Source organism: Perissodus microlepis, chromosome 18 (genome assembly GCF_051167445.1).
Source record: "Perissodus microlepis isolate ML-2025 ecotype Zambia chromosome 18, ASM5116744v1, whole genome shotgun sequence".
Classification (NCBI taxonomy): Eukaryota; Metazoa; Chordata; class Actinopteri; order Cichliformes; family Cichlidae; genus Perissodus; species Perissodus microlepis.
The window spans coordinates 20,512,210-20,537,329 of NC_140478.1; the positions used below are offsets into that span (position 1 = coordinate 20,512,210).

Below are 25,120 nucleotides of genomic sequence, written 5' to 3' on the forward strand. Positions count from 1 at the left end.
CAGCTTTGATGGAGGTCAAATGTGCAGACACAGTTTCTGCCTGAGCAAACCAGCTTATCACATCACTTCTATTAACCTTGTGAAACAAACAGACTAACATTACACAAAAAGCTTTCAATCTCTTTTGTGCAACCTTTAAAAATAAAAACAGCATGGATTACATGAAGCAACAGTAAGCTAAATGTTTGAAATAATTAGCCATGAATATTATCTATATAAGAGCTATTTGTTTATGGTCTCCCAGGCAAATAATATAATACTCCAAGGTCTGAAAGATAATCTCCTGACCAGCTGAGACCTCTGACGGAGGATAAACAGCAATACAGGGAACCACACAGAGACACATGCACGCAAACACATGCTGGTAACACCAGATGTTAAGACACAGTGCGACAGTGCAGAAAATCCACCAGTGAAACTACACGCTGACACCCTGCAGAAATCCAAACAACACATTTGATTTGTCCAGTCCAGTTCAGATTTTAGGAAACATGATTCCCTCGCTCTCCCATTGGTCACACACAAGAGGCGTCTCTCAGGCTGAGCCAATAACATTAGACAGTGTGCATAACACCCCTGGGTCAAAGAAGCATCCATTCATGATGGTGATCTTTTAGAAAAAAAAAGGCTGACCTCTGCTCCTGGCCTGTGCTTTTTGTTCATCACTTATAAAACAAGAGAAAAGAACAATGCTGAAGGTCCAGCAGGAGAGGCAGTGTTTCTTTCTACTGAGGGGCTTTCAACAGTTTCGATTTTGCAGCAAAAAGTCTGTTATAAAAATTCACTTTGCACTCTTATGTGTCTGTTTCTTTGTTTTGTTCCGCTAACAGTGCTCCAGCAGAATTAAAATATCTGGCAGCTCATTCAAACAGCCCCAATTACTATCAGATAGCCGCTCATTAAAACTAAACAACGACAGTGTGATATTTATCACTGCATATGCATACTGGTACAGTAGGTTGGTGCAGTTTGTCTTGTTTCTGTGCTCTTTGAACAACACATACTTTGTATATGCTAGAAGGAACAAGGCAATACTGGTCCTCATCCAAAAAGCAAACAAAATTTACAGAACAGGGGACACAGCATGCCTTCTTGTGTGCGCGCACATGCTTAACCTCCTAGGACCTGGCGTCCACATATGTGGACATCACATTTTGGGTTATTTAGACCAAAATACTCAATGTTGCTCTACAAGGGTCTGATATCCACTTACGAGGACATTATACTGCTACTGTTCTACCGAAATTTTAAATGAATATCCTCATATGTGGCTCTCATTTTTCTTAGAAACAAAAATCTGGTAAAACAAAAAAAAAAAATCTGGTAATTCTTTGTTTTTACATTCATTGAGCCCCAATATGCCCAAATATCAAAGAGAACTCAAAAATGCATGCCGTGGGAGAGTTCGGGTCTTAGGAGGTTAATGCCCAGACAAAAGAGAGAATATTTTTCTGACTCGTTTCCCAAAGTGATCTAAGACCAACCAAACCTGTTTGAGCAAGCAGCTGTCCACAAAAGAGTAAGGTGTGCTGCAATAACTACGAACAATTCCAAGAATAATTGGCATAATTTGGTGAGTGCTTCAGAAAAAATGGAGAAGCTGAGAGTAAGCTTAACTGAGATACATTTCTCCCTTCTGGCTGTGCAACAGTATGCAATTAGAGAACTAGTTTTAGTTAGTAGTAAAGTTTATTACAGTTTACCAACAGCTGTAAAAAGTTGTTTCACTTGTGAAAATTCTCCTGTACCTTTAAACTGTGCTTCTACCAACTGAATCCAGCTACAATTTTGTCTGCTTTTTGAGCACCTAAACATCAATTAGCACCTGATATAACTGTTGTAGCTGAGAAGAAAATCCCATATGTAGAGAGAGTGCTCATCTGTGGATGAGCATCAGTCAAAGTAAACAGAACATAATATGTTTGGAGTAATTGAACCATCTGGGTAAAGGGCTACCACCGTCATTAGAGACCCTGTTGCCCGATGTTACCGTGCATTTGACCTGAGCGAGAACCCGCTCGCATACTCATCCTTTAACTAAGCAAACCACTCAAGAGAGGACAGTTTTCACACCAGACTGCACTCAGCACACTAACAGCTGGTTGCCACATCACCATAGACAGCTTGTGAAGAAGGGATTGAGCAGAGCAGAGAGAGAGAGTGAGAAATTAGCAACAGGTTCTTATTTGGTGCCAATAAAGTGCAAAGAAACTTTTCTATTATTTACTTGATTTCAATGTGGTTATATAAGAGCTGAGAGTTCATTTTTAGGAGAAGAGAGCAAATCTCTCTTAGTAATTCAATTCACCATAATGACAACAGTTTTTGCTGGAATGCAGAAAAACGTCTGTGGATTAGACTATGGACTTTCGCTGTGAGGTCAGTTTGTATTTTTACATAAGCAGTCATCGTTTAGAAACAAGGAGTCAATAAGACCAGCTGAAAAACAAGTTAGAAATTAACCAGGTGCATCACAGAGAGACAAAACGTAGCCATCTGACAGACTTTGATAACAGGGAGTGTAGAGGAGTTTACCAAATGTAAACAAAGACTTTTATTTGGCAACAGTAGCTTGTGCGTAGACATTAGAACACTAGTTAACCTGCTGATCTGCATTTCAAGCCAAGTAAGTACATACACTAACTTGTTGACACACTGAAACTCTTTCACTGAATCATATCTATCATTTTGTAGGACTTGAGAACAAAGTAACATTTAAAGTCCCATGAGATTAAAATGGGCACGGGAGGTGAGTGGCATTTGATTGGTTCACAGCTTTGCAATAACTTTCAAAGTAACACACACACACCCACACACACAATACATTCATCTTACATGGCCACATCAGAAGTTAGTCTAGTGAGACACAAAGTAGTGTTCAAGTAGGACTCTAGGCGCCCTTGTACAAACCTCTGAGAGCTCTCTCTCTAGCTCCACGGCGCGCTGTACGATGGGTCCCCGCACGGCGTACTCCACCTTCTTCACCGTGGGGTTCATGGTGTCGATGGTCAGCACCTTGGCCCGGGACATGATCCCATTCTCGGACATTTTCTCTTTGGGAAGTCCACGCCGCGTCGCACTCAAACTCGATAGGGCTCTGCCGGGAGAAGAGGAGGATGACAGAGGGGGACAAGTCAGTGAGCGGGTCCTGGGGTCGCCGCCGGGCCGCTGCACTCCGCTTCTACCGGCAAACACCTCGTTCCGCCCGCGGCTTAAAAGCCGGACGTTTCTGGAGGAGAGCACCTGCATCCGAGCGGCTGACATGTTACCAGACTCTTTCAAAACAGCCGAGCGACTTTAGAAAACACTTCTGCGGGCACAGCGAGCTGTACCGCGCCGGTTGCTTCACCGGAGAAAGAGTGAAAATAAAGTTGAGCAAGAGGAGCGACCGCCGGGATCCTAAAAACGACTCCGCGCGTGCACAGTCGAACCTTTAGCACGCGCTGAAGTTAAAGGGAGGTTTGGACAAAAAAAAATATTGCGTCAGAATCTGAGGGTGGTGACAAAATACGACTGTGTTATAATACACTACACAAAGTTTTCACTGGGACTTTTTTCTTAGGCGGTGCATATTTAACAACACGGCCGCCAGCGAGCGTACCCCTCCCCTTTTTGTGTAACCATCTATATCCCACCCGCTCTCCTCCGTTACCCGCCGCTCCGTGAGGCTGTCAATCAGCGACGGTTCTCCGGTTACTCAGGCTAAACTGCTCCACGCCGAAAATAAGCTAATCGGCTGCTGACTGGTGGAGACAGAAGCGCTTCTTTATGTGAACTAAATAGTTATCAAAGCCCCTCCTGCGTGGACTGCAGCTTTGTTAAACTTCACTCACGTCCCAATCCCCGTGGATTAATGCAAAAGAATGTGAGAAATCTCCATTTCCTTGTACCACAGGAATAAGCTGAACCACGCTGCAGTTTATGTAAAAATCTGCACAACACGTACAATGTTCCTGGATTAGAAGGAGGCATTACCGTTTCTCATGCTCAGCAGTGTTTCCAGGCCATTGGGAGTAAGGGTCAAACATAAGGAATAAGGTCTGGCCTGGTAACACTGGTACTTCAGAATGGGGTGGTCTTTGTCTAGGATTGTGTCTCCTGGCTCACAGCAACTTCTACTAAATGCAGAATGAGTATGGAGTGCAGTGCATCTGATGAGAAGCGAGGACTAGAAAGCACTTACATGCTACTGATCCTCAGTGATTTTCAGTAAAGCTGAGTCTTCACACTGAAACGTGAGAGTGCAATTGGGTTCCTCAATTTATCGCTGCAGTTGTAGAGAAATGCAAAAACACTGTCATTTATTCATCACCACCAGAAGTGCTCATTCAGCAATGGTGTGTTTCATCAGTAATCACAGCTGTTATTACACCATCAAGTCCTGTAAAATAATTTTTTTGTAACGCAAAGATGTTCTTTTTCCCCCTTGCATGTAAGTTGTCTCACAGCTTTCTAGAAATGTGAAAAATGTTCTACACCTGCTACTAGCTGGGTTATAATACATAAATACTTAAGCATATTTAATGAAACTCTGCAAAGTTTTACCCTCATACTATGAATATTTTTATGGTTATGGGCTTTTGAAATGCTTAATTTTCTCAGCATTTTTTACTCTAATTATTTCTTCATGCTGGAAGACAGAAATGATCTTAAACGCACATTTGAGCTCAAATAAAAAGTGTAGCTAGTCCTTGTTTCTGTGACTTTGTATAATGGACAATAAAACTGGTGCAGTCTTGCTACCGAAACTATACATTCTGCACACAAACAAGACTTGAGTGGATATAAAATTGGACTGGTTGCAATTTTTAAAACACAGATTACATGTACTTTTCAGACTTCAACATTTCTGTGTCTCCTCTGCAACATTTGGGCCTCAAACATATACTTTGAGGGCCTGTAATTTAATTTAAACTTTATGACTTAGCTTTGACAGACTTCAATACTACTGACAACATTTTGTTTCATTTAGGAAGTGGTTTTGAGGTTGTACTTTCTGTTGTACAGCTGGATATAAAATTGATCTGGTTGCAGTTTTTAAAACACAGCTTAAATGTACTTTTCAGACTTCAAAATTTCATGTAGCTAGTTCCTGTACTTGTGTCTCCTCAGCCACATTTGGGCACCAGACATATACTTCGAGGGCTTGTAACTCAAAACGTTCATACTCTCGGTGCAAGGCTTTATTAAATACACTAAAGTTACTGCACAAAAATATCAGCTGATTCAAAGAATGCTGAGGTGGAAACGTTCAGTTTTGACCACTTTGATTACTCAGCTTTGACTGACTTAAATAATACTGAAAACATTTAGTTTCATTTAGGAAGTGGTTTAGACGTTGTACTTTTTGTTCTACAGCTATTGAGTTTTGCAATGAATCTCTCAGCCAGTAGTGGGCAGACCCATCAACATGAGAAAACACATGAATGACTGACTTAGTGACATCAAGACCCAGAGAAATTAACCAACTATATTTAGACAAAATATAGTTGGTAAATACAAAATATACAAGAACAGCAGGCAATTTTAAATCCAGTGTAACATCTTCACATTATTCTCCAGTATATTTTAATACACATTGTAACAGTGCTGCCCTCTAACGTAATAACCAGCTTATAGAGAGACAGGGCAATTGTGCAACAGTGATGCAAAACAAAACTCAAAGCACTTTGGTGTAACATTTCAATGTGTTTTTATATTTTGCCAGCATTACAGGCAGCGTAGTAGAAACTGTAACAGCTTGAGTAGTGTTTCATTGTTTCTACCATACATTTGCTTACCAGTGCACAGTTAATCACTGTCTTTACAAAAAAAGTAGCTGATCTTTATGACGTGAGATTTGTGTGTGAGCATATAACATGCTTGCGTAAATCAGTAAAGAAAATGTAAATTCACATTAATGTTATAGCTATTCACCTGTGATTTTTTTAAAAAAGTAGTTAAACAGCAAATTCAATTAGAACCCTGTGGCTGCTACTATATCAGACAGAGTCTGTGTAGCCAGTGTACGCAGTGCAAATGTGGGCACAGATGGTAAGATGAGCAGAAACAGCTGGTGCTGTGGTGTTTGAAGTCCATAGCTTTTGCATTCCTCTGTAACTAGATAACATTGTTGGGGCTGGTGGGAGAATCCAAGAGGAAAGTCTTCAGTGTTGCCTCTTTGAGCCTTTTCTTCTGTGGAGACACATAAAGGCTCTTCCTGGGTGAAGTATCGTGATGTGCTGAAGATATAAAAGAGTTTCAGCAGCTCCCAGCAGCGGGCCCTGGAGAGTAATGGATCACCGTAATGGTAATTGGAGGTCCGTACACAGGAGACTGCACGACGTGTTTCACGGTTGATGAGAAGAAGTGCCAGCACATCAGGCCGCACGGATACAGACCCTGGTAGGCAGCGTTCTCCAACAGCCAGGCACTCTCTCAGGGTCTCGATCAAAGGAGACCAGAAACGACCCACCAGCCCAGTCTCAGCTCCATGCAGGGATGGGGTTGGACCGCACAGCACACATACGTCTGCTCCGGGCAGCAGCTGGAAGCGGAGAAGACGGTGGGCTATGGTGGGGCTGCCATGAGGAAGGAAAATTGGGTAATCACAAGAAGCCGATCCAGAGGCTGAGTGTGAGCGTATCAAAGCAGAAAGCAGGACAACTTCCTGTGGAGCGAGGCGCCACCACTTTTCAGTTGCTGTAGCAATTCGCCCATGAACAACGAGGCAACCAAACTCGCTGTCTGCAGCCTGAGCAAAACCATCCACTGCCTCCTGAAAAAGAGCGGGATTTGGGGGCACCAGTGAATCAGCACAATGTGTAAGGTTTCCCAGAATACCCTCCTGCTTGTCCTCCAGCAGCTCATCAATAAGACTGAAGCAGGACCTGAGTTCCCTTTTAAGCCTCTCAACATTCCGGACATTAACCAGCTCATCCAGCCCTAACACCAGCACCATGCAGCCCCACACATTCTCCAGGAGGCGTTGTAGACGGGCCTCCTCCTCTTTGCTGCTGCCCACTCCGCCATCTCCACCTCCACTCACAGCGATGAGTATCACACTGTCCTGGAAAAGTCTCCACACCACCTTCCCTCCACCTTGCGTCTCAGAGCAGGTCAACACTACCCCCTGACCACCTCCGAACATGTGAACACCATTTAGAGAGCCTATGACAGAGAAGGGCAGCTGTTTGGAGGCTCCTCTTGTGAAAAGAGGGACCCCGCTGCTGGCTGTGAGGCAAAGAAGCTGTGTAGCGCCATCCTGGAGCATCATCGTGGCAGCAGTGATTTAAGGTTATGCATACGCCCAACAATCTAGCTATTCAGCTGCATGAGATTACTGAGCCAGCTAACTAACGGGTTTAAATGAGCTGACTGTATAATGACAATGACCGAGTAAAGTTGCATCAGCTAGGGTGAGCCGTTAGCATCACGTAATCCATTTTCTTCCAGCTCACTGAACCGGCCACGAACAATGAGACAAGCTATCAAGCAGCAAATCTAGCTACTATACCCGGATATATTCTGCCGGCTAGCTTTGTCAGCTAACTGTAGTTAATATGTCAGGTTAACAAAAGCAGTTACCGTCGTTTCCACAGTAACGCTGTCCCATGATTCATTCTTCACACTGGTGAGAGCGGTTTCATTCGGCTGGTCGAGCTGCAGTTACGACTTAACCGCTCTGATATAACCGCTCAAGGAGATGGACATGGAGACCGACCTGGGTTCAGTGCCCGCGTACATGGAACGGCTCTCAACACTACTGATGGGTCGTTCGCGAACGAAATGGCTCTTAGAGCCGGCTCTTTGACGTGAACGACGGGAGCCGGCTCCTTATCGCGAGCCGTCACGTGGGTTGTATTTTTTATTATTTTTTTTCCTTTCTCTCACCCTCTCTCTCGCACTTTTTTTCCGCTTCACTCTGCACGCGAGCCTTGTGCTTTACGCTGGGCAGAGGGGGGCGGGGCGGTAGTTACACTCAGTAGCACACGAACAGAGCGGGTGGGAGAGAGGCTGTCTCCCAATTCAGGGTCTGCAGCCTTAAAGTACGGACTTCAAGGCCAATTACGTCACAGCGGCGCGCCGAAGGCTGTCCCAATTCAAAGGCTGCTCGAAATGTCCTTCATTTCCCTGAATTTTAAGGCTGTGGCAGTGTAGACTTCGTGGCTCAACATATCCCAGAATGCATAGCGCGGTGGTGGGTGTGGATAATTTTGCCGAAAAAAAACGGCGGATGAGGGGCAGCGGAAGAGTACACTTTAAGTACTGAATATTATGTCACTTATTTATGTGCAAATGTTTAATAACGAAGAACATTAAAACATTCCTGTTGGCCACATGTCGGCAAAGTTATGTGACATTAGTGACGTTTGTACTAACTTGGTTTTAAAGCCTTTACTTTAAAATATACGCCGTTCAATAGCTGAGCTTAATCTTACAGAGAATGATCAAAGCTCATGTAGAAAGAAACAAACAAATGAACAAAAGATTTTCTCCATTTCTGTCAAACAAAGCTATGACACGTTTCCAGTGGTTAGTATCATGGTTGCTAGGCAACCTGGGCAGCGCAATGGAGACTTTTTTTTTTTTTTAACTTTATTGACAAACAACAGTATCAGCGCAACGGAGGCTAGACCGTCCCATTACACAAGCCTCGCACTTCCGGCCTTAGCGGTCTTTGAGTACGCGGCCCTTGAGGATCGTTGAGGCTGCGTACTTTAAGGCTGCAGACCCTGAATTGGGAGACAGCCAGAGAGAGAAAGAGAGCCAGGGACAACAACGTCACATTAGAAAGGTATAGTAATCATGTCTGTGAAGGTTCTCAGTCATCCAGGTCATCGTAGTCAAAGGAGCTTGCAAAGAAAAGCGTCTGGACTTCTTTAAGTTACTTGAAGACGTTTCACCTCTCATCCGAGAAGCTTCTTCAGTTCTAAGGTCAAATGGTGGAGAGTCCCAGATATAAACCTAGTGGGAGTATCCCCCCACAGAGGGACAAAAGGACCCCCTGATGATCCTCTAATCGCCTGAGGTCCTGAGGTCCAGGAATTCGCATGATAAGGTGGGGCCAGGTTTCACAATGAACACACCCGAAACTCTGGCTGATTGGGACCCACACCCAGTTTCACACCTTGGCTCAGGCGATTAGAGGATCATCAGGGGGTCCTTTTGTCCCTCTGTGGGGGGATACTCCCACTAGGTTTATATCTGGGACTCTCCACCATTTGACCTTAGAACTGAAGAAGCTTCTCGGATGAGAGGTGAAACGTCTTCAAGTAACGAAAAGAAGTCCAGACGCTTTTCTTTGCAAGCTCCTTTGAGTATAGTAATCATCCACAACTATTTTCGGTTGCAGATGATAAAGGATTCAGAAAGTTTATTCATGCAGGCCCATATGACAGAGAATATGCATCTTCTTTTTGTTTTCATATTATAATTTATATTTAATTGTGTTGTAGTTTGCAGTGTTTTGTGTTGTTTTCACTTTAAATTTGTAAAAGGAAAAAGCTGAAAATTTAAATAGTTAAAAGTTGAAATGTGAATAGTTGATTTTTGTATTATATGATTTATTTATTACATTTTATGTGGAGTGAATAAATAAAAGTATATTTACGGTGGCCCCTAGAGACAAAGCACGCACAAACTTCAAATCACGTACAAACTCTGAAGCACGTACAAACTCCAAAACACGTAAAAACACGTACAAACTCCAAAACACGTAAAAACACGTACAAACTCAGAAGCACGTAAAAACTCAGAAGCACATAAAAACTCAAAACACGTACAAAAGACAACAGAAGTGCTCCAGGATGCTAGGGCGCAGTGTTGAGCTTTTGTTATCTTGTGGCTACACAAGCCAGCAAGTACCAACGACCGGATTTGGTGTGTGGTAGTAACAGGTAAATGAACTTTTTTTTTAAAATTATTTGAATATATATGAGTGCCTGTGTATAAATACACAAACAATACACACATGCTTTCAATTGTGTAATTTAAGTGATCTAGGTAGCTCTGCTTTGGAAGTTCAGTTCATGCTAGAAATGTGTTTTGGAGTTTGTATGTGTTTTGTCTTTAGGGGCCACCGCATATATTTATATATAAACATATATAAATAAACCACCTTTTTTTTACGTTAGTAATTCCTTTTGTGCATAATTTTATATAATTGTTAATAATAAATTAATTAAAGCAACAAAACAACCTGAAGAGCCGGTTCGGAGCCGAAAGAGCCGGCTCTTTTTAGTGAGCCGAACCGAAAGAGCCGGATCTCTAAAAAGAGCCGGAAATCCCATCACTACTCAACACGGGTGTGATTTCCGTACGTTCACATCTCGCGAGAGTTCAACCAACCGCTCACCCACAGTCGCGAGCTCGCAAGCAGATAAGATGCCCAGTTCATCATTTTCCCAGAACAATGTTATACAAAATGCTGTACCGTTTGTACAAATGCAAGCTGCAAATCAACATTAAAAACAGCCTGAGCAGACTAAAGAGTGTCCTTCTGAATACAAATATAATAAAAATGTACAAAGAGAATAGAGAATGTCATTTCTTTGTATTGCTTTTGTTTGGGGTGGTCCTGGGATAGTAACCAGGTTTTAAATCAAAGATGAGATGCAATTTTATCATCAATATATGCTGTAATTCAATAATATTAACTTTCAAAAGAAAGAGGACTCCTGTTACTAACCCAATACAATGGAATTATATAGATATCTAGATACACACACACACACATACATATATATACATACATATACACATATACATGCTTTTGCAAACAATGCATCTGGGACTTCAGTTTTTATGGAAGAGGATTAGGGCAACTGGAGAAAAAAGAGTGGGCACATCTTTTTTCCTTTTCTTTTCTAGAATTCTGAGAAAAAAGCCAGAATTTAATCTCAGAATGGGGGGGGGGGGGGGGGAGACATGCCCTTTTTTTCCCAGTGGCCCTAATCCTCTTCCATAGTTTTTCCACCTACTGTTCACAGAAGAAATGGTCTCAATAGAAGCACACCCATCATTACCACTGTTAGATTTTGTTCCACCATGTTAGTACTATATGGAAACCATCCGATTGGTAACAACTTAATTTTTTATCATGACAGGGATCTGCCAATACAGTAAAAGCATACTTGGATAGAAAAATACAGCGGGCCACCTTCAGTCGTGGATTGACCTCCCCAGAGCCCAGGTCTCAATATTGAATCAGTGTGGGAACAACTTGACAGAACAGAACGCAGCAAACATCCAGACAGCTTTGATTGTCATTCAAGAAGCCAGGAGACGTGGACAGTTTTTGCTTATAGATTATATTTCCATGTATGTTTCAATACTGTTCAGACTGGATTTCCATGTGTGCTTACATACATTTCAATAAATTGCTGGTCTCCTTTCCCATTTCCAGATCCCAAGATATGGCAGCAGACTTTTTGCACAGTATGTCATACCATAAAATTCCTATAATATACATTTCCTCTCAAGTTCTTCCACATCCTGTATCATAAATGTAGCTGACTATATTACTCTAAGTTGACTCAGGTAACTGTGTTATTATTGTGCTTTTAGATTTAACTGCTGCCTTTGATACAGTGCATCATAAAATTTCTATTTCTCATTTAGAGCGGTTGGTGGGTGTTAGCAGTACTGCACTGCTGTGGTTCAGATCTTATTTGGCAGAGGAACCGTTCTCTGTGAAACTTGGTGAGTTTGTATCCTCTGTTGCTTCTCTTCAATGTGGAGTCCTACAGGGTTCAGGTTGAGGCCTTCTTTTCTCCCTATATCTGCTACCCCTTGGGTCTAATTTCAGAGTCCCTGAACTACTGAGCTACTACAGCCTGCCTGCTCCCTTAGGTCCTCCAATCAGCAGCTCCTTAAGGTGCCAAAACTAGGCGTAAATTTAGAGGTGACCGTGCATTTGCTATAGCGGCTCCAAAGTTGTGGAATGATCTGCCCTTGCAGGTTAAGCAGACCTCTTCTCTTTCTGAGTTTAAAACTCAGAAAACATTTATTTGCTGAAGCCTTTAGCACTTTTTAAGAAGTTGACTGTTTTTTCCCTAATTCTCTATTCATGTTTTGATTTATTTTCTGCTTATGCTATTTGTATATGTACACCACTTTGTGGACCCTGGTTTATTTTAAAGTGCTTTATTTATAAAGATGGTATGGTACAGTAAGTTGAATACAGGAAACAAATCCTGTCAAATTTAATGCACTATAAACTCTGTGTATGCACATTTAAATATCACAGTTTGGAGTCCCGATCATGACCTAGGACACTGCAAAAAAAATAAAATACAGCATGAAAATATTGAGTTGCTATAAATTTTACACTGTGCCCATTTTAATTTTGGCTCAAGAAACAGATCAAAGTACTTCTCCCATCACCAATTTCATGTATAATGCAGCATCTTTTGACCCAAACTCTTCCTTTGGTCCATTTAATGATTCATACACAAGCTGTTTCCATAACTGTTGCCTCTAAGGCTACATGAAACCAATTTCCTTCATATTAGCTGAATTTGACAATAATATGGAACTATATCAATTTGCTGAATTCTGATTTTGTTTTAAACAAGAAAAAGATAATGGCAATAACTTGAGTAGTAAAGAATATTTTATTCATTAAATACAAAAAAGTTGAGAACAGTGATGACTAAAATAGAATAGAAAAGGCACAATAATTGAGTCAAAAATCACACTGTGCCGTGGAAAATAATACCGTCTCTTGTCTTCTACCTTATCTAAAAATAGCCAGTCTTCTTCCTGTTTTAAATCCATTGAGTTCTACTTTTGAGAATTCCCGTGGCAGTATAATGGCTTGGCATAAGGAGCAGTGCTGAGGTCAATTTTTCCCTGTAGCATCAAAATGAAGGCCTACAGAACAAGAGAAAGGGAAAAAAGAAAAGACAATCATTTTAAATGGTTAAACAGCTCAGGATGAGAAGATTTTATTCAGACTATTTTTACTGATTTACAATGCAACAGTATTTGTATAAACTGAAACAAGGTTTCATAGTATTAAAAAAACCAACTCTTTTAGTATCCACCTGCAGGTCACACAAGCGTTAGATCAATTTATTAGAAAATACTGTCAATGTTACTGTCAAGTCTCAGATGTTTTTCAATTCAAGAAAGAAATCTGAATACACAGTAAAGACGGCATGTGTAGCTCAGCAACAGAACATGTATGTGCATATTCGAAAGTGTGGCTGACTTACCAATGGACACAGAGGTTTCACAAGAAGGAGCAGACCTTCTGCGGCCTGAAAGGGTTGGTGCTGGATGACACACCGGTGAGCAGGGGGTCTTGGAGAGCATTCTGTATGCAAAACTGTTGTAGATCTGCAGCTGCCTGAGAAACCTGGTGAAGACAAGAAAAAGTACATGAGTCATTTAGAGAAGGTGCATCCCAATATTTTTGAATGACTGCTCAGTCACCTGTATGATGCTTTTTGGAGCTGGGAAGAATGGAAAATGGACTGGATCTTATATAGTGCTTTTCTACTCTACCTGAGCAGTGAAAGTGCTTTATATAACATGGCTCATTCAGCCATTATTGGAAGGTTTAAGTGCTTTCTATCAAACATCGGGGTTAGCATCTTGCCCAAGAATGTTTGCCATACAGATTGGAGGACCTAGGTGCTGAACCACCAATTTTCCGATAGGCAGATGACCTGCTCTACCAGCCACCCCTGAAACTGCAGACCCGAACAGGGCTAATAATACTCCACTGCACAACTGTGAAGGAAACTGTAGAATGCACTTTTTAAGCCCGACCAACATCAGAGATGAAGCCTTTGTGTCCAATTTTTCTTGCGGTACAACTGGAAATGCAGGAATTCTTTTAAAATAGATGCTCTTCATTTACATGGAACTGTAAACAAGGCACATCTTCTCCAACCATGACTGAATCCAGTCTTTTAGGTTGTTTGAATGTCGTTATAGACAGTATTTGGAAAAAACGTTCAGTGTTTGAATTTGCAGAAGTAGCTAATAAAAACGATCATTCTCATTTTTCATCAATTATGTGCTTATGTCAAGTTACCTATTCAAATCTTATAACATAATTAGTAACATAAAAAGTGAATTCAAAAAGGAATGCCCACTACACTTAGTTTACAAAAATTAAAAACAAAATAATACATCTGTCTTATATATGGCGTTTCCCTGGTCTGTAAGTTTAAGAAATTTGCCATCTAGTACCTTACTTTGAATAATTATTTTGTCAAGTAAAACAGCGGTCCCCAACCTTTTTTGCGCCACGGACCGGTTTATGCCCGACAACATTTTCATGGACCGGCCTTTAAGGTGTCGCGGATAAATACAACAAAATAAAACTAGTAGAAAAAAAGAAAATTTATTCATAACACACGTGAAAAGACCAAGGAAAACCGAGTTAACGATAAAAACGATAACAAAATAACGCTGAAAACCGATTAAAAACCCTGAAAACTATACATTTCACACCTGAGCCTCAACTCTCGCGGCCCGGTACCAAACGACTCACGGACCGGTACCGGTCCGAGGACCGGGGGGGAAGAGATATTGCTAAGCTACAGTTTTAACATTTGATCTTAAATCGCTTCGTTAAATTCGTAACCAACTACAGCTATCGTGTCGTCATCATCTTATGTTACTCGGGCGTTGTTTTATGATTACAAGCAGCGCGAAACTTCAACACTTCCCCCTCGGTACAAACAACGCCCTGCTTCACAGATACTCTCGGCCAAATTAGCATCACGGTGCTAGCATCCAGCAACAGCTAGCGCTGTTCGCAGATTTTTCCGTTAATTGTCAGGGAAAAAAGTCACTTTTACTTACCTTAACTCTGTTTATGCTCGCCTCGAAACGAAGCTGCTGTACCACCTTTTTCATGGTCACCAGGTTGGATGAACCCGACATTTTTATGACTTTTCTGTGATTGAAATAAAATGCTGGGCGGAGGGAAACACGTCTCTGCTGGTTGCTGCTGAGACAAAAGCAAAGATGACGATATCCGGATTCCGGTTGTTCACACTTTTAATTGCAACTCCCGATTCAATCCACCAGGGGGCGACAAATGAAAGGGAAACTTATTTCATTATATTAAAAAAATCTTTATTGTTATTACTTCTTGAGAGCAGATCTAATCGATCTAATGTTAATGCAATACATACTTCAAGTCATAATTTATACTTATAGATTATGTAAACATAAAAGGTAATTTCAGTACAATCAACAGGTAGAAAAGAATTTCTGGCTACAACATACTCTTGCTTGGTACCCTTCCTTGAAACACAGCTTAAAATCTGAATTGTCAGTAAAGAAATGAGCTATGGCAGACTTAAAGTGCTTTCTTGTGTGATCAAGCTTTGGTGAATTGTCTGTGCACATCCATTGAAAAATGATTGTTCAGAGCTGATGGATTTCAGCCACAGATTTAAACTAAACTTTGTTGCAGAGATAAAAAACAAAAAAGGCACTTAAAAGTTCTTTAATTGAGGCTGTTCTCATCTTCACCCATAGAGAAAATACTCAAGTCACTGCATCGACCTCTGTTTTTTGCCTTGACCCGATTATCTCCATCTTCAATGGTGCTACACTCTTGCCAGAGTCCTCGATTTGAATGTCTGGAGGAACTAAAAAGAGAAAAATATATACACTAAGTAAGAGTCTCTTATCCTCACCGAGTCATGCATCTGCTGTTAAGACATTCACATTTAATATCGTGCAGAGCATTTCACTGCACGAATGAAATGCCATCCCTGAAAACAGTTATCTAGTAACTCACTAATACCTGCTTTCTGGTATTAAGCGGAGTGTCCGGTAAAGTTCAGGAGTTGATGGCACAGCAGCACTTTGTGAAGATCTGGGAGTGGAGAACGTTGTGTAGGTAGATGATTTGGCCAGCTGAGCTTTCACTGAAGACATCCTGATCTCTGGCTCACTTCCTGCAATACAGACCGTGTTTTAAGGACAACAGTTTTCTGGTAATGCATTAGGTGTTCATATGCAGTATTAGAAAATGATTATTTGTTAGTCTTTCTCTTACACCAAGTTTTTGTAGTTTTCACACTGATGTCCCCAAGCGGATGGTACTGAATAAACAAGACTGACTTGGTGATGTGATATTGTGGAGCTGTGCAATGATTTGGATAGCTCATAAATTGTATTCACAACAGAAGATAGGAAACAGATCCAGTGTTTAAACTGGAGGGGGGAGTATTGGTTCATTTTAAATTTGATGGGAGTGACACATTTCATAGCTCAGACAGAGGCCACAACAGATTGGAACAGTAGGTGGTACTAAAGAACAGCAGGAGGAACATTTCGCAAGTAAATCGGTTAGTTAGTAACAGAAATATGATGGAGTGCATTTAAAAAAAGAAAAAAAAAAGAAAAGACAAAGTGCATCTTAGAGAGGCTGAGTTTCTAGAAAGGAAAGATGGAAATGGGTTCACAAAATTCAGAATAGTGTTCCTTAAAATAACATTGCAAAGACCATGAATATGTCATCATGTACAGTAAATGAGATTGAAAGGATTGTAGGAATCTGGGGAAATCTCTGTGTGCTAGGGACAAGGCTGAAAACACTGGATGTCTGATCTTAGGGTTCTCAGGCAGCACTGCATGAAAATCAGATACGATTCTGTCATGGAAGGCACTGCACGGGCTCAGGAAAACTTCCAGAAATCTCTCACAGTTTGCTGTGCCGCCCACAAATACAGGTGGAAGCTCCATGTAAAGAAGAGACCATACCTGCACACGATCGAGAAATGCTGACATCTTCTTTGGATTAAAACGCTTTTAAATGGACTGTGGCAAAGCAGAAAACTGTTCTCTCGTAAGATTTTATGGACGATTGATAGAAAGAAGAGGGGATGCTGCTCAGTGGTAAACACGGCCCTGTCTGAACTTTTGAGACGAGTTAATGGCATCGAATTTCAAAATGAGTGAATATTTTTCTTACAATTGTCCATTTTAAAACATTTGATGCTTTCTATGTTGTTGTTTCTACCCTGAATAAAAATCTGGAATTAAAAAAATAAAATAAATTCTTTGCATTTACACAGCATCCCAACTTTTTCAGAAATGGGGTTGCAATTGTGCCCAATTTTAGCCATATTAGTAAGTAAAACATTTAACCACTGAGAGGCTACGTCATTCAACCGCCCACTCCAGAAAGCACCTTAATTTAAATTGCACCAACTTACTAACTGATAAGGCACTGTGACCATCTGATGAGGAGCATCTCCTTCGGTCTGTAAAGGGAGTCAAATTCAAAAACTGATTCTTGAGCCATGAAGCGCGATCCTCCTCGAAGGCCTTTTTCTGTCAAAATAAAAAAAAACGATTCCAAAGAAATAAATGCACCAACACCATCACAATGTGTGCTCAATTTAACTACGGGACCAAATCAGAAGCCTTCAGTACCTCTCGGCCCAGACGAATAGCAGCCTCGGTGAAGTTCTTTCTCTCCCTCTCGAAGTTTCTCTTTTGTTCTTCAAAGAGCCTCCATTCCTCTTTGAGACGCTCCTTCTCCTCCAGTGTGTAGCAGTCATTAAGAAGAGCGGCAGTCTCATCGTCAAACGAGGTGTTGAGTTGTTGCTGCAAAAGCAGGAGTGGTTATTCCTTTGATACCACATTATTTCTTAATGTTCCTAAATCATTTTTGATACTGACTAACAGGCCAGAAACATCCTCGTGGGGACATCCCATTGACATAATGCTTTCCCTAGCCGCTTACCATAACCCTTAGCCTAAACCTAACCATAACCCAATTGTAACCCTGACAGTAAAACCACATTTTGAGTGTGAAAAATGCCTCCAACTCCGTGGGGACCTGGATTTTGGTCCCCACCAAGATAGTAAGAACCCGTGCACACACACGTCCCCCCCCCCCCTTTGTAAACAAATCGACTGCCTCTCATCAGATGCTGACCTGAAGTAGCTGCTGTTGTGCATGAATGAACTCTTTGCACTGCTGGACTTCACACCTCATCCTCTCCATCTCATCCTCGTGGGTTTCCAGAGGTATCATCTCTTTATTAGACTCCAGCTGATTCTGCACTTGAGAGACTTGACAAACAAAAACCAAATGGATAAGCTGATAATTTTGGTTCCTTTCCAGGCATGACACATTCAGCTACAAAAGAAAGGTTTTGCAGATGAAAAATGTTTAAAGTTGTGCCATTGTGTCTACGCCGAATCTACCTTGGCTGTCTAATTTCTCCACATGGTTCCTCAGCTTCCTCCACTGCTGACGGATGCTGTTTGTTAGCTGCTCCCTGGCATGCTCACAGGACTGATCCAGAGTTTCTCTGCTGGTGTCTCCGGTTTTCTCCTCCCCATCTGAATCATGAGGCTGCAAAACAGCCAAAACAATATAGTGGGCTTAAAAGGAGGAAATCAGGAGATCTGAACTTCAGACATGTCATTTCTAATACTCTGGTAAACATTTATGGACCAGTTTTAGTGCTCTTTGTATTGTGAAAGTATCTCTATGCAAAAAACAAACAAAAGCAACAATTTAATATGATAACAAGACTAAAGCATTGTACCACTTTCGCTTACAGGTATGATCTATTGGTGTGTTGGCTGAGTCCATTTGGCAAGGTTGCGTAAGACAACGTATTGGTCTGCTTTGTTAAATATTCTACTTCAACACCAAGTAACACCACAAGGTGGCGTCTCATTCCTTGTTGTTGCCCAGATACTGTCAGGGATTCTTGTCACTACCACATGTGCGTACGTATGTAGGAACATAAATTTTCTATGGCGATATTGTATCGATACAGTGACACCAATATCGAAATTTTAAATAAACGAAAATGCTATAAATAAGGGGGCTCATCTCAACTTATACGAGGTAACCTTTCTACAAACAGTTGCAGTCTGACTTGATTGACTGAAATCACTCTAGGAGACAATAAATGCCGTCTAATTTATAAATGCAGACTAACTGCTACCTTGTTTCCATCAATTTGAATGAGGCTTTGTCAGTGAACACAACTCGAGAGAATTTGACTCAACCAGCTGCCAATGGAAATGTAATAGTTAAATGTGAATTTCTGTTAAATGTGACTTTCTATAGACAGGATTAGAAGTGATATTTTTGACAATCACAGTTAGTTTCTGTCTCATCAGGAACATATTGCATGCGATTACCAACTTGACCCTATCCGACTGCAGACTAGGGCTGCCACGATTACATCGACTATCAAAATCGTCGACGACTGATTTAATAGTCGACGCGTCGTTTGAAGCTTTGTAAGATCCCAAAAGACGCAGGAATAAGTAGTAGGATTTAAGTGTAATAACGGACTGAAACAGAAGATGGCAGCACTGCATGTACAAGGATGCCAGCTGCCGTTAAACCCCGAAGAAGAAGAAGTACCTCTGTCCCAGAATTCATAGCGCAGCCCAGCTCAGTTTCCAACAATGGCGGCAGCTAGTTAGTTTTAATATTACTCTTATTATTCTTTCTGGGTCACAAAATACACGTTTAACATATTTTCAGGCGAGAATGTAGCTGTGTAAACCTCAAATATCTGCTCAGTTTATCAAGACACCACATATTTTCAAAAGCGCTCCGACGTTTTCGGAGACGTCTGTTACCCACTAGCTCGATAGCGAGCCGGGGCAAGGCTCACTAGAGCCGTGAGAACACCGGACTCCCGGCAAATCGTTTTCAAACCCACCGCCGTCTTTCGCTACTCAGGTTAAATATATATAAGTCACTTAGATAACTTAAAAATGTTATTGTTTGGCTTTTTGTAGTGTTTTATTTGTTCCTGAGTAAATCGGTTTGGCTGAGATTAAAGTTATAGTTTTTACACAGCTGATTATCAGAAGTGTGAGATGCTCGAATTTACTCCGGTGTCCTGTTATATTTTAGATAGCAAGGAGTTTATTAAACTTCACCGAAACAATCTGCAAATGTCATTAAAATTTAATAAACTATCTTGTCTTTATTTTTAGTTAGCACAAACCTGAAACACTTAAAGCTGTAAGCTAATGATAGTTATATAAGAGCAGATACTGCTGGTGCAATAAGCTGTAGTTTTACGTCCAATGGATGATGATCTGATTAGTCGACTAATCGCAAAAATAATCGGTGACTAGTCAACTGTCAAAATAATCGTTTGTGGCAGCCCTACTGCAGACTGATAGCAACATACAGTATAGTGTTAAAAAAAAAAAAAAAAAAATTCACAATAATATTGTGATAACATCGTATTGTGGGGTGTGGTGATTCCCACCTCTAATGATCTAAAGTAATTTACAACAAAGCCCTGAACAGCTTTCTGGACTAACAAGCTATGCAGTGACAAGAAAGTACCCGCCTTTTGCAATTCTGAATTAAACGTACGGCTGAGGAAACAAGACCCAGCTCTTATACCCCCCTTGTTGGAGGCATAAGTACACCTGAGTTTTGTAACAGCAATAAAAGTCCTCTTCTTCTTTTATGTTTTGGTTTACTGTCCAAAAAGCAAAGTCCAAAATGATTTAAACATAACAACCTGGTAATTTCAGTGCATGAGCTATTTATGGGTAAAAAAAAACAAAACAAAAAAAAACAAAACAACCCAACACAAAACAATTTACTGGGTCACTGATTAAACAATTTTTAGTTTTATAGTAAGACTTTTATTCATAAGGTAGGCGTGTAAAAGTTGTGAATAGATACCATCACATTATTGTGACACCTTGCAAGGATAAATATTATAGCCAGTACCAAACTTTCAATCTAAAATATCATCTGATATTTTTTCCCCCTGACACATTAATGTACATATGAAGTTCATGATTCACCATCTGGATGGTTTCCTGCCCATAAGAGAACCATCAATCTTTTCAAACCCATCTACCAGAGGTGTGTGTGTGTGTGTTTCAAATACCTGCTCCTGGCTGTCATCAGCAGTGGCTCCTCTGCCAGAAGAACTGCGTGGACTCAGGATATGAATCATCTCCTTCTTCATCTGCTGGAGGACTTTCTTAAGCTCAGCGTTCTCCAGCATCAACGACTTCTGACTTGCCTCGTAGTCACTGAGCAAAGACTTGTACATCTCACCCTCGTGGCTGCAGAAATCAATGACAGATCAGTTTATGTAAATATTACTACACATTTTTCGGTTTCCATGGTTAAATAAATTTCACTTTCAAAATACCTGGCTGTCGCTTTTGCAGTCTTCCAGTGACCCCTTTTCCCATCTGACCGTCCCAAGCAATTCAGTACATCAATAGCTATTTGAGGAAAAAGAAAATCCAACAGAACTGACACAAAATTATGCAAATCATTGTTTGTTTAAGTTGAGCACATTTACCTAGTTTCTTATCCTTTCTGTCAACCAGCAGCTGGCTGAGGCGCTCTTTGAGCTTTGCAGCTTCTCTCTCTTTTCTTTTGGCATCATGACTGTACTGAGAGGCACGGCTAGCAATGATACTTTGGAGCTTCTGGACCTGTCCACAAATAATTGATTATTTACAAGCTGTCAGGTTTTTGCATCCTGAAATAACTAGGATTAGTAACAAAACCACAGTGTGAGAAGAAGCTTTACCTCATCCTTTTCTGTTTTTAAGCAGCTCTGCAAAGTCTTAATTTTCAGTTGCAGCTGCCTCTCCATTTCATGCAGACCAGATTTCTCCCTTATTGACAGTTCCAACTGATCCTGGAAGGAAACACATGATACATGACGTAAAACTGTTATGTGCCGTCTGAAGATTTTCTATAAATCAAATTAAATAATCTAATAAACTAAAAAATACACTATAAATAAATAATAATCAAATGAAATTCTATGTGAATCAAATGACCTTTATTTTTTCTAGCAGCATGTTTAGAAAAAAAAAAGGAGGGACTATGCATCACAACCAGATACCATCAAAGTGACAGAAAGCACATCAAGACCTCCCAGCACACAGCTCTAAAAGGTCTGTCTTTGCTTGACTGACAATGTTCAGTGGGGATATTCACAGTGTATACACACTACCGTGTTTTCATATCTCTAAGAGGTGACAAAATGTGACACTGCATTACTCCACCTTTACTCCAAGACATCTGTACGCAGATTATAGCCCGAAGAAATAAAATGTTGGCTCCACAGAGAAACGAAAGAGACACTTTCTCTCTTGGAAGTACATTAAAAGAAAGATCAGTGGTTATACATGCCTTGAGTCTGGTATTGCTCGTCTGCATAAGCTCCATGGTGCTGGATTTCTTTAGCTGCTCTTTCTCAAGCGCTTCTACAGTGCTCATAGTTCGCCTGTGAATCTGTAGCAGCTCATACATGGCATTCAGAGCCGGAACTGCATTCAGGCCAGTCCCCTCTGGTGAGGTGGCCTCAATATACGTAGAGGAGAGGCCCAGTGAGGTGAGCTCCTGTGGGGGGATGGAAATTAAAAGTATGTCCTTGTCTAGGGGTTATCTTTTTGGAGACAAAAAGTTTGCATATAAACCAAACACTTCAAGTAGTAATAATAACAATCAATAATAATAATAATAAACCTAGGGCCTTCCATACCTGATTGATGTATGAAATGCACTGAAGAATGTTATCCTCTGTGCAAAAGGCACTTATTACACTGTAGGAGCTTTTTGCCAAGGGAAACGAGTACGATGACACAAAGTTGTTCTGTCTCGAGGGTGACATCGTAACATGTGATATGCTGGATATCTCATAGTTTTCTGTAAACACAGAACAAAGAAAAGGAAAAATATTGAAACTGTGGAAACATTACATCTACTGCTCTCTTCCTCTAAAGAGAGGCTTGAATTAGGTTGCAGATGAGAAATGAGAACAAAAATGTGGGTCACCTCTAAAGAGCCCCCCCCCCTCCAAAAAAAAGCTAATGGGACTTGCTATTCTTGAAGCGCTCTATCAAATGCATCGTTTTAGCACACACACACACACACACACACACACAGTTACCCATCGATGTCTCAGTTGTCCACCACTCTCCCATATCACCAACACATCAGGACACGAGGACACGAGGTCATAAGTTGTCACCAGGGAGATGGATTAAGCAGCCGGGGGTTGTGGATCAGAGGACAGCACTGGAACAGAGCGCTGCAACAGAGCATCAAGTCATGAGACAGACCAGCAACAGATAATCTGAGCCGAAGCTTCATCCTCACAGGATTAACTGTCAGATGTGTGCCGGTTTGGAGGGGGATTCAAATGGGTTTTAGGAGAGTGCTCCTATTGGTTACTGGCATCCAAACTGCTGGGCTGTAAGATGATCTGAGCCTCAAACCAAAGGATTACAGAGATAAAAATAAGAGAATCCATTACAGAGAGTAAATCTGACAGACTCATTTGTTCTACGTATTTGTTTTTTTAACTTTAATCACTGACATGCTCGGTGAAACAGGCTGAACCACACACTAAACTAAAGGGGCCACTCCCACAGCCTTACCGCCGTGACTTGCATTCAGGTACAGGTTCATTGTGTTGATGAATAAAAAGGAAAAAACGGCGCACTGAAAAGCTGGGGCGTGTTAAAACGGTTGGACGCAACCACCAATCATGGGAAATACCTGCTGCCTCACAAGCCAACTCTTCCCAGTTTATCTAATGAAGCAGAGAGCTTACACAGCTTTTATCTAGAAATACACACACTGAGGAGGCGATAAAGTCAGACGTGCTACGACGTGACACACTCAATGCTTAACATCAGGAGCTGCTTAAACATACGTAATCCAGCAAACATGCTTGCTTACTTTGCTGTGTCGTTTGCCAGACCTCTACATGGCTATAGAGAAATACCTTAGAAGCTTAACGCTGCTAAGCATAAATAACGTTCACACATGCCGTGTTTCTCCCCCGTGATGTTAGTTAGCCAACAGGATAATAGCCATGCTAACATGACAACACTCCAAAGATACTCACTCAAGGGCGTGAAACGGGTCAACTAAATCCAACAGTTTAGCTCCGTGCTGGTGCTGGCACGGTTAATACACTCCTTCCTCGAAAACACCTCCAACTCCAGTCAACATCCTGTCAACAGCGGCAATAAGTATCAAAACTCCCGACACAGCCCAGCAAATACCTCCACAGGTTAATGGGCAGACTCTGGCTGCAGCGGCGTTTGTATTTTTTTTTTTTGAAGTCTATTCCTCCGCTGTCGTCCAATCAAACTGCATTGTTATTGGTGGCACCGTTGTTAGGCAACCAGTATGAGGGCCGTGCATTGGGTGTACATTATGCAAATGAGAAATGCCGTCAGGTGCCACAGTCAGGTGTCATAAATGTCACTGCCGCGCCCCCTGTGGCTGCAGGAGGTATTACTACACATAAAGCCTGTTTTGACAGCTTTATTTATATAGAGCTGCCAAATTAATTGTCATTACACATAGACTCATTGTGCTTGAAATAGAAGATAATGCATCAAGAGAATGAACACAAGAGAGTAGAACTTTACAAAAAAGTAAAATGCGAGTGACAGAGGTAATTCACTTCAGGTCAGCACTCAGCTCCTCCCAAAGAACAAGGCAACAGCTGATGTCCTGCAGGTCTGTTTGGGTTAAACACGTCTGAGATGTCCCGGAGGCCAAACCACTGAGAGCTTTATGAACTAACAGAAGGATTAGTTCATAAAGGGGATTTTAAAGGAAATTCTGTGTTGAACCGAGAGCCAGTGTAGTGACTTCAATAGTGAAGTATATGTTTAAATTTTTGTGTATGCATAAGGACTCTAACTGTTGCATTCTGGGCAAGCTGAAACTGTACAACTGATAAATTGGACAATCCTGTAAATAGTGTGTTTCACTAGTCTAAACTTCTTGATTTGACTATAAGGACCAATTTCCCTGAGCCAGTTTGAGAATTTTCTAACTTTTGATGTGACAGAAAGCACTTCTGATAACCTTATTAATATGATTATCAAAACTAAGATCATTGTCCAAAATAATGCAAAGATTCTCAACTTACTCACAAAAGAGATGATTAGTGTAAAAAAAAAACCAGCTTCTCTCTCTCAGAGACAAGACAGAAACAACAAATATTTCTGTCTTGTCTCTGTTCAGCTCTGTTCAAAAGGTTTGTAGACATTCAGTAGTTAATGTCATCAGAGAAGCTTATTAGGTTATGTACAGGGGTTAAATCATCAGTGGAACAAGGTAGGCACATCAGTATCATTTGCATAAGAATGATAG

The 25,120-nt window shown here is 41.1% G+C and overlaps 4 protein-coding genes across 6 annotated transcripts in view; all 4 read right to left on the reverse strand.

Annotated features, from left to right (window-relative positions):
- gpt (glutamic--pyruvic transaminase) overlaps positions 1-7,757 on the reverse strand; it is a 16,222-nt gene extending 8,465 nt beyond the window's left edge. Inside the window, exons 1-3 of one of the 3 annotated variants that reach the window (XM_084911846.1) lie at positions 7,567-7,757; positions 4,184-4,267; positions 2,911-3,097 (exon numbers count right to left, since the gene is read on the reverse strand). In XM_084911846.1, the coding sequence (XP_084767972.1) occupies positions 2,911-3,048 (138 nt within the window). In that variant the 5' untranslated portion in view covers positions 3,049-3,097; positions 4,184-4,267; positions 7,567-7,757. Of the gene's footprint in view, positions 1-2,910; positions 4,153-4,183; positions 4,268-7,566 lie in introns of those variants that run through there. The other 2 variants (XM_084911845.1, XM_084911844.1) reach the window with 2 other exon arrangements.
- On the reverse strand, positions 5,552-7,560 carry fuz (fuzzy planar cell polarity protein). Its single transcript, XM_084911847.1, has one exon. The coding sequence runs from the start codon at positions 7,253-7,255 to the stop codon at positions 5,957-5,959; it is 1,299 nt and encodes a 432-aa protein (XP_084767973.1). The 5' UTR covers positions 7,256-7,560; the 3' UTR covers positions 5,552-5,956.
- A 4,820-nt stretch (positions 7,758-12,577) lies between the features above and the next one.
- LOC146367771 (guanine nucleotide-binding protein G(I)/G(S)/G(O) subunit gamma-5-like) lies at positions 12,578-14,973 on the reverse strand. The gene is made up of 3 exons (XM_084912761.1): positions 14,803-14,973; positions 13,200-13,342; positions 12,578-12,855 (listed from the first exon to the last, which is right to left on the reverse strand). Exons 1-2 carry the CDS (start codon positions 14,881-14,883, stop codon positions 13,217-13,219), a joined length of 207 nt encoding a protein of 68 aa, XP_084768887.1. The 5' UTR covers positions 14,884-14,973; the 3' UTR covers positions 12,578-12,855; positions 13,200-13,216.
- Positions 14,974-15,057: 84 nt separating this feature from the next.
- ssx2ipa (synovial sarcoma, X breakpoint 2 interacting protein a) lies at positions 15,058-24,110 on the reverse strand. Its single transcript, XM_084912760.1, has 14 exons — positions 23,856-24,110; positions 22,893-23,033; positions 22,485-22,648; positions 22,133-22,342; positions 21,522-21,632; positions 21,288-21,423; positions 21,132-21,207; positions 20,862-21,042; positions 18,175-18,325; positions 17,903-18,039; positions 17,395-17,568; positions 17,175-17,292; positions 15,758-15,911; positions 15,058-15,599 (listed from the first exon to the last, which is right to left on the reverse strand). Exons 2-14 carry the CDS (start codon positions 22,924-22,926, stop codon positions 15,455-15,457), a joined length of 1,791 nt encoding a protein of 596 aa, XP_084768886.1. The 5' UTR covers positions 22,927-23,033; positions 23,856-24,110; the 3' UTR covers positions 15,058-15,454.
- Between the last annotated feature and the right edge of the window lie 1,010 nt (positions 24,111-25,120).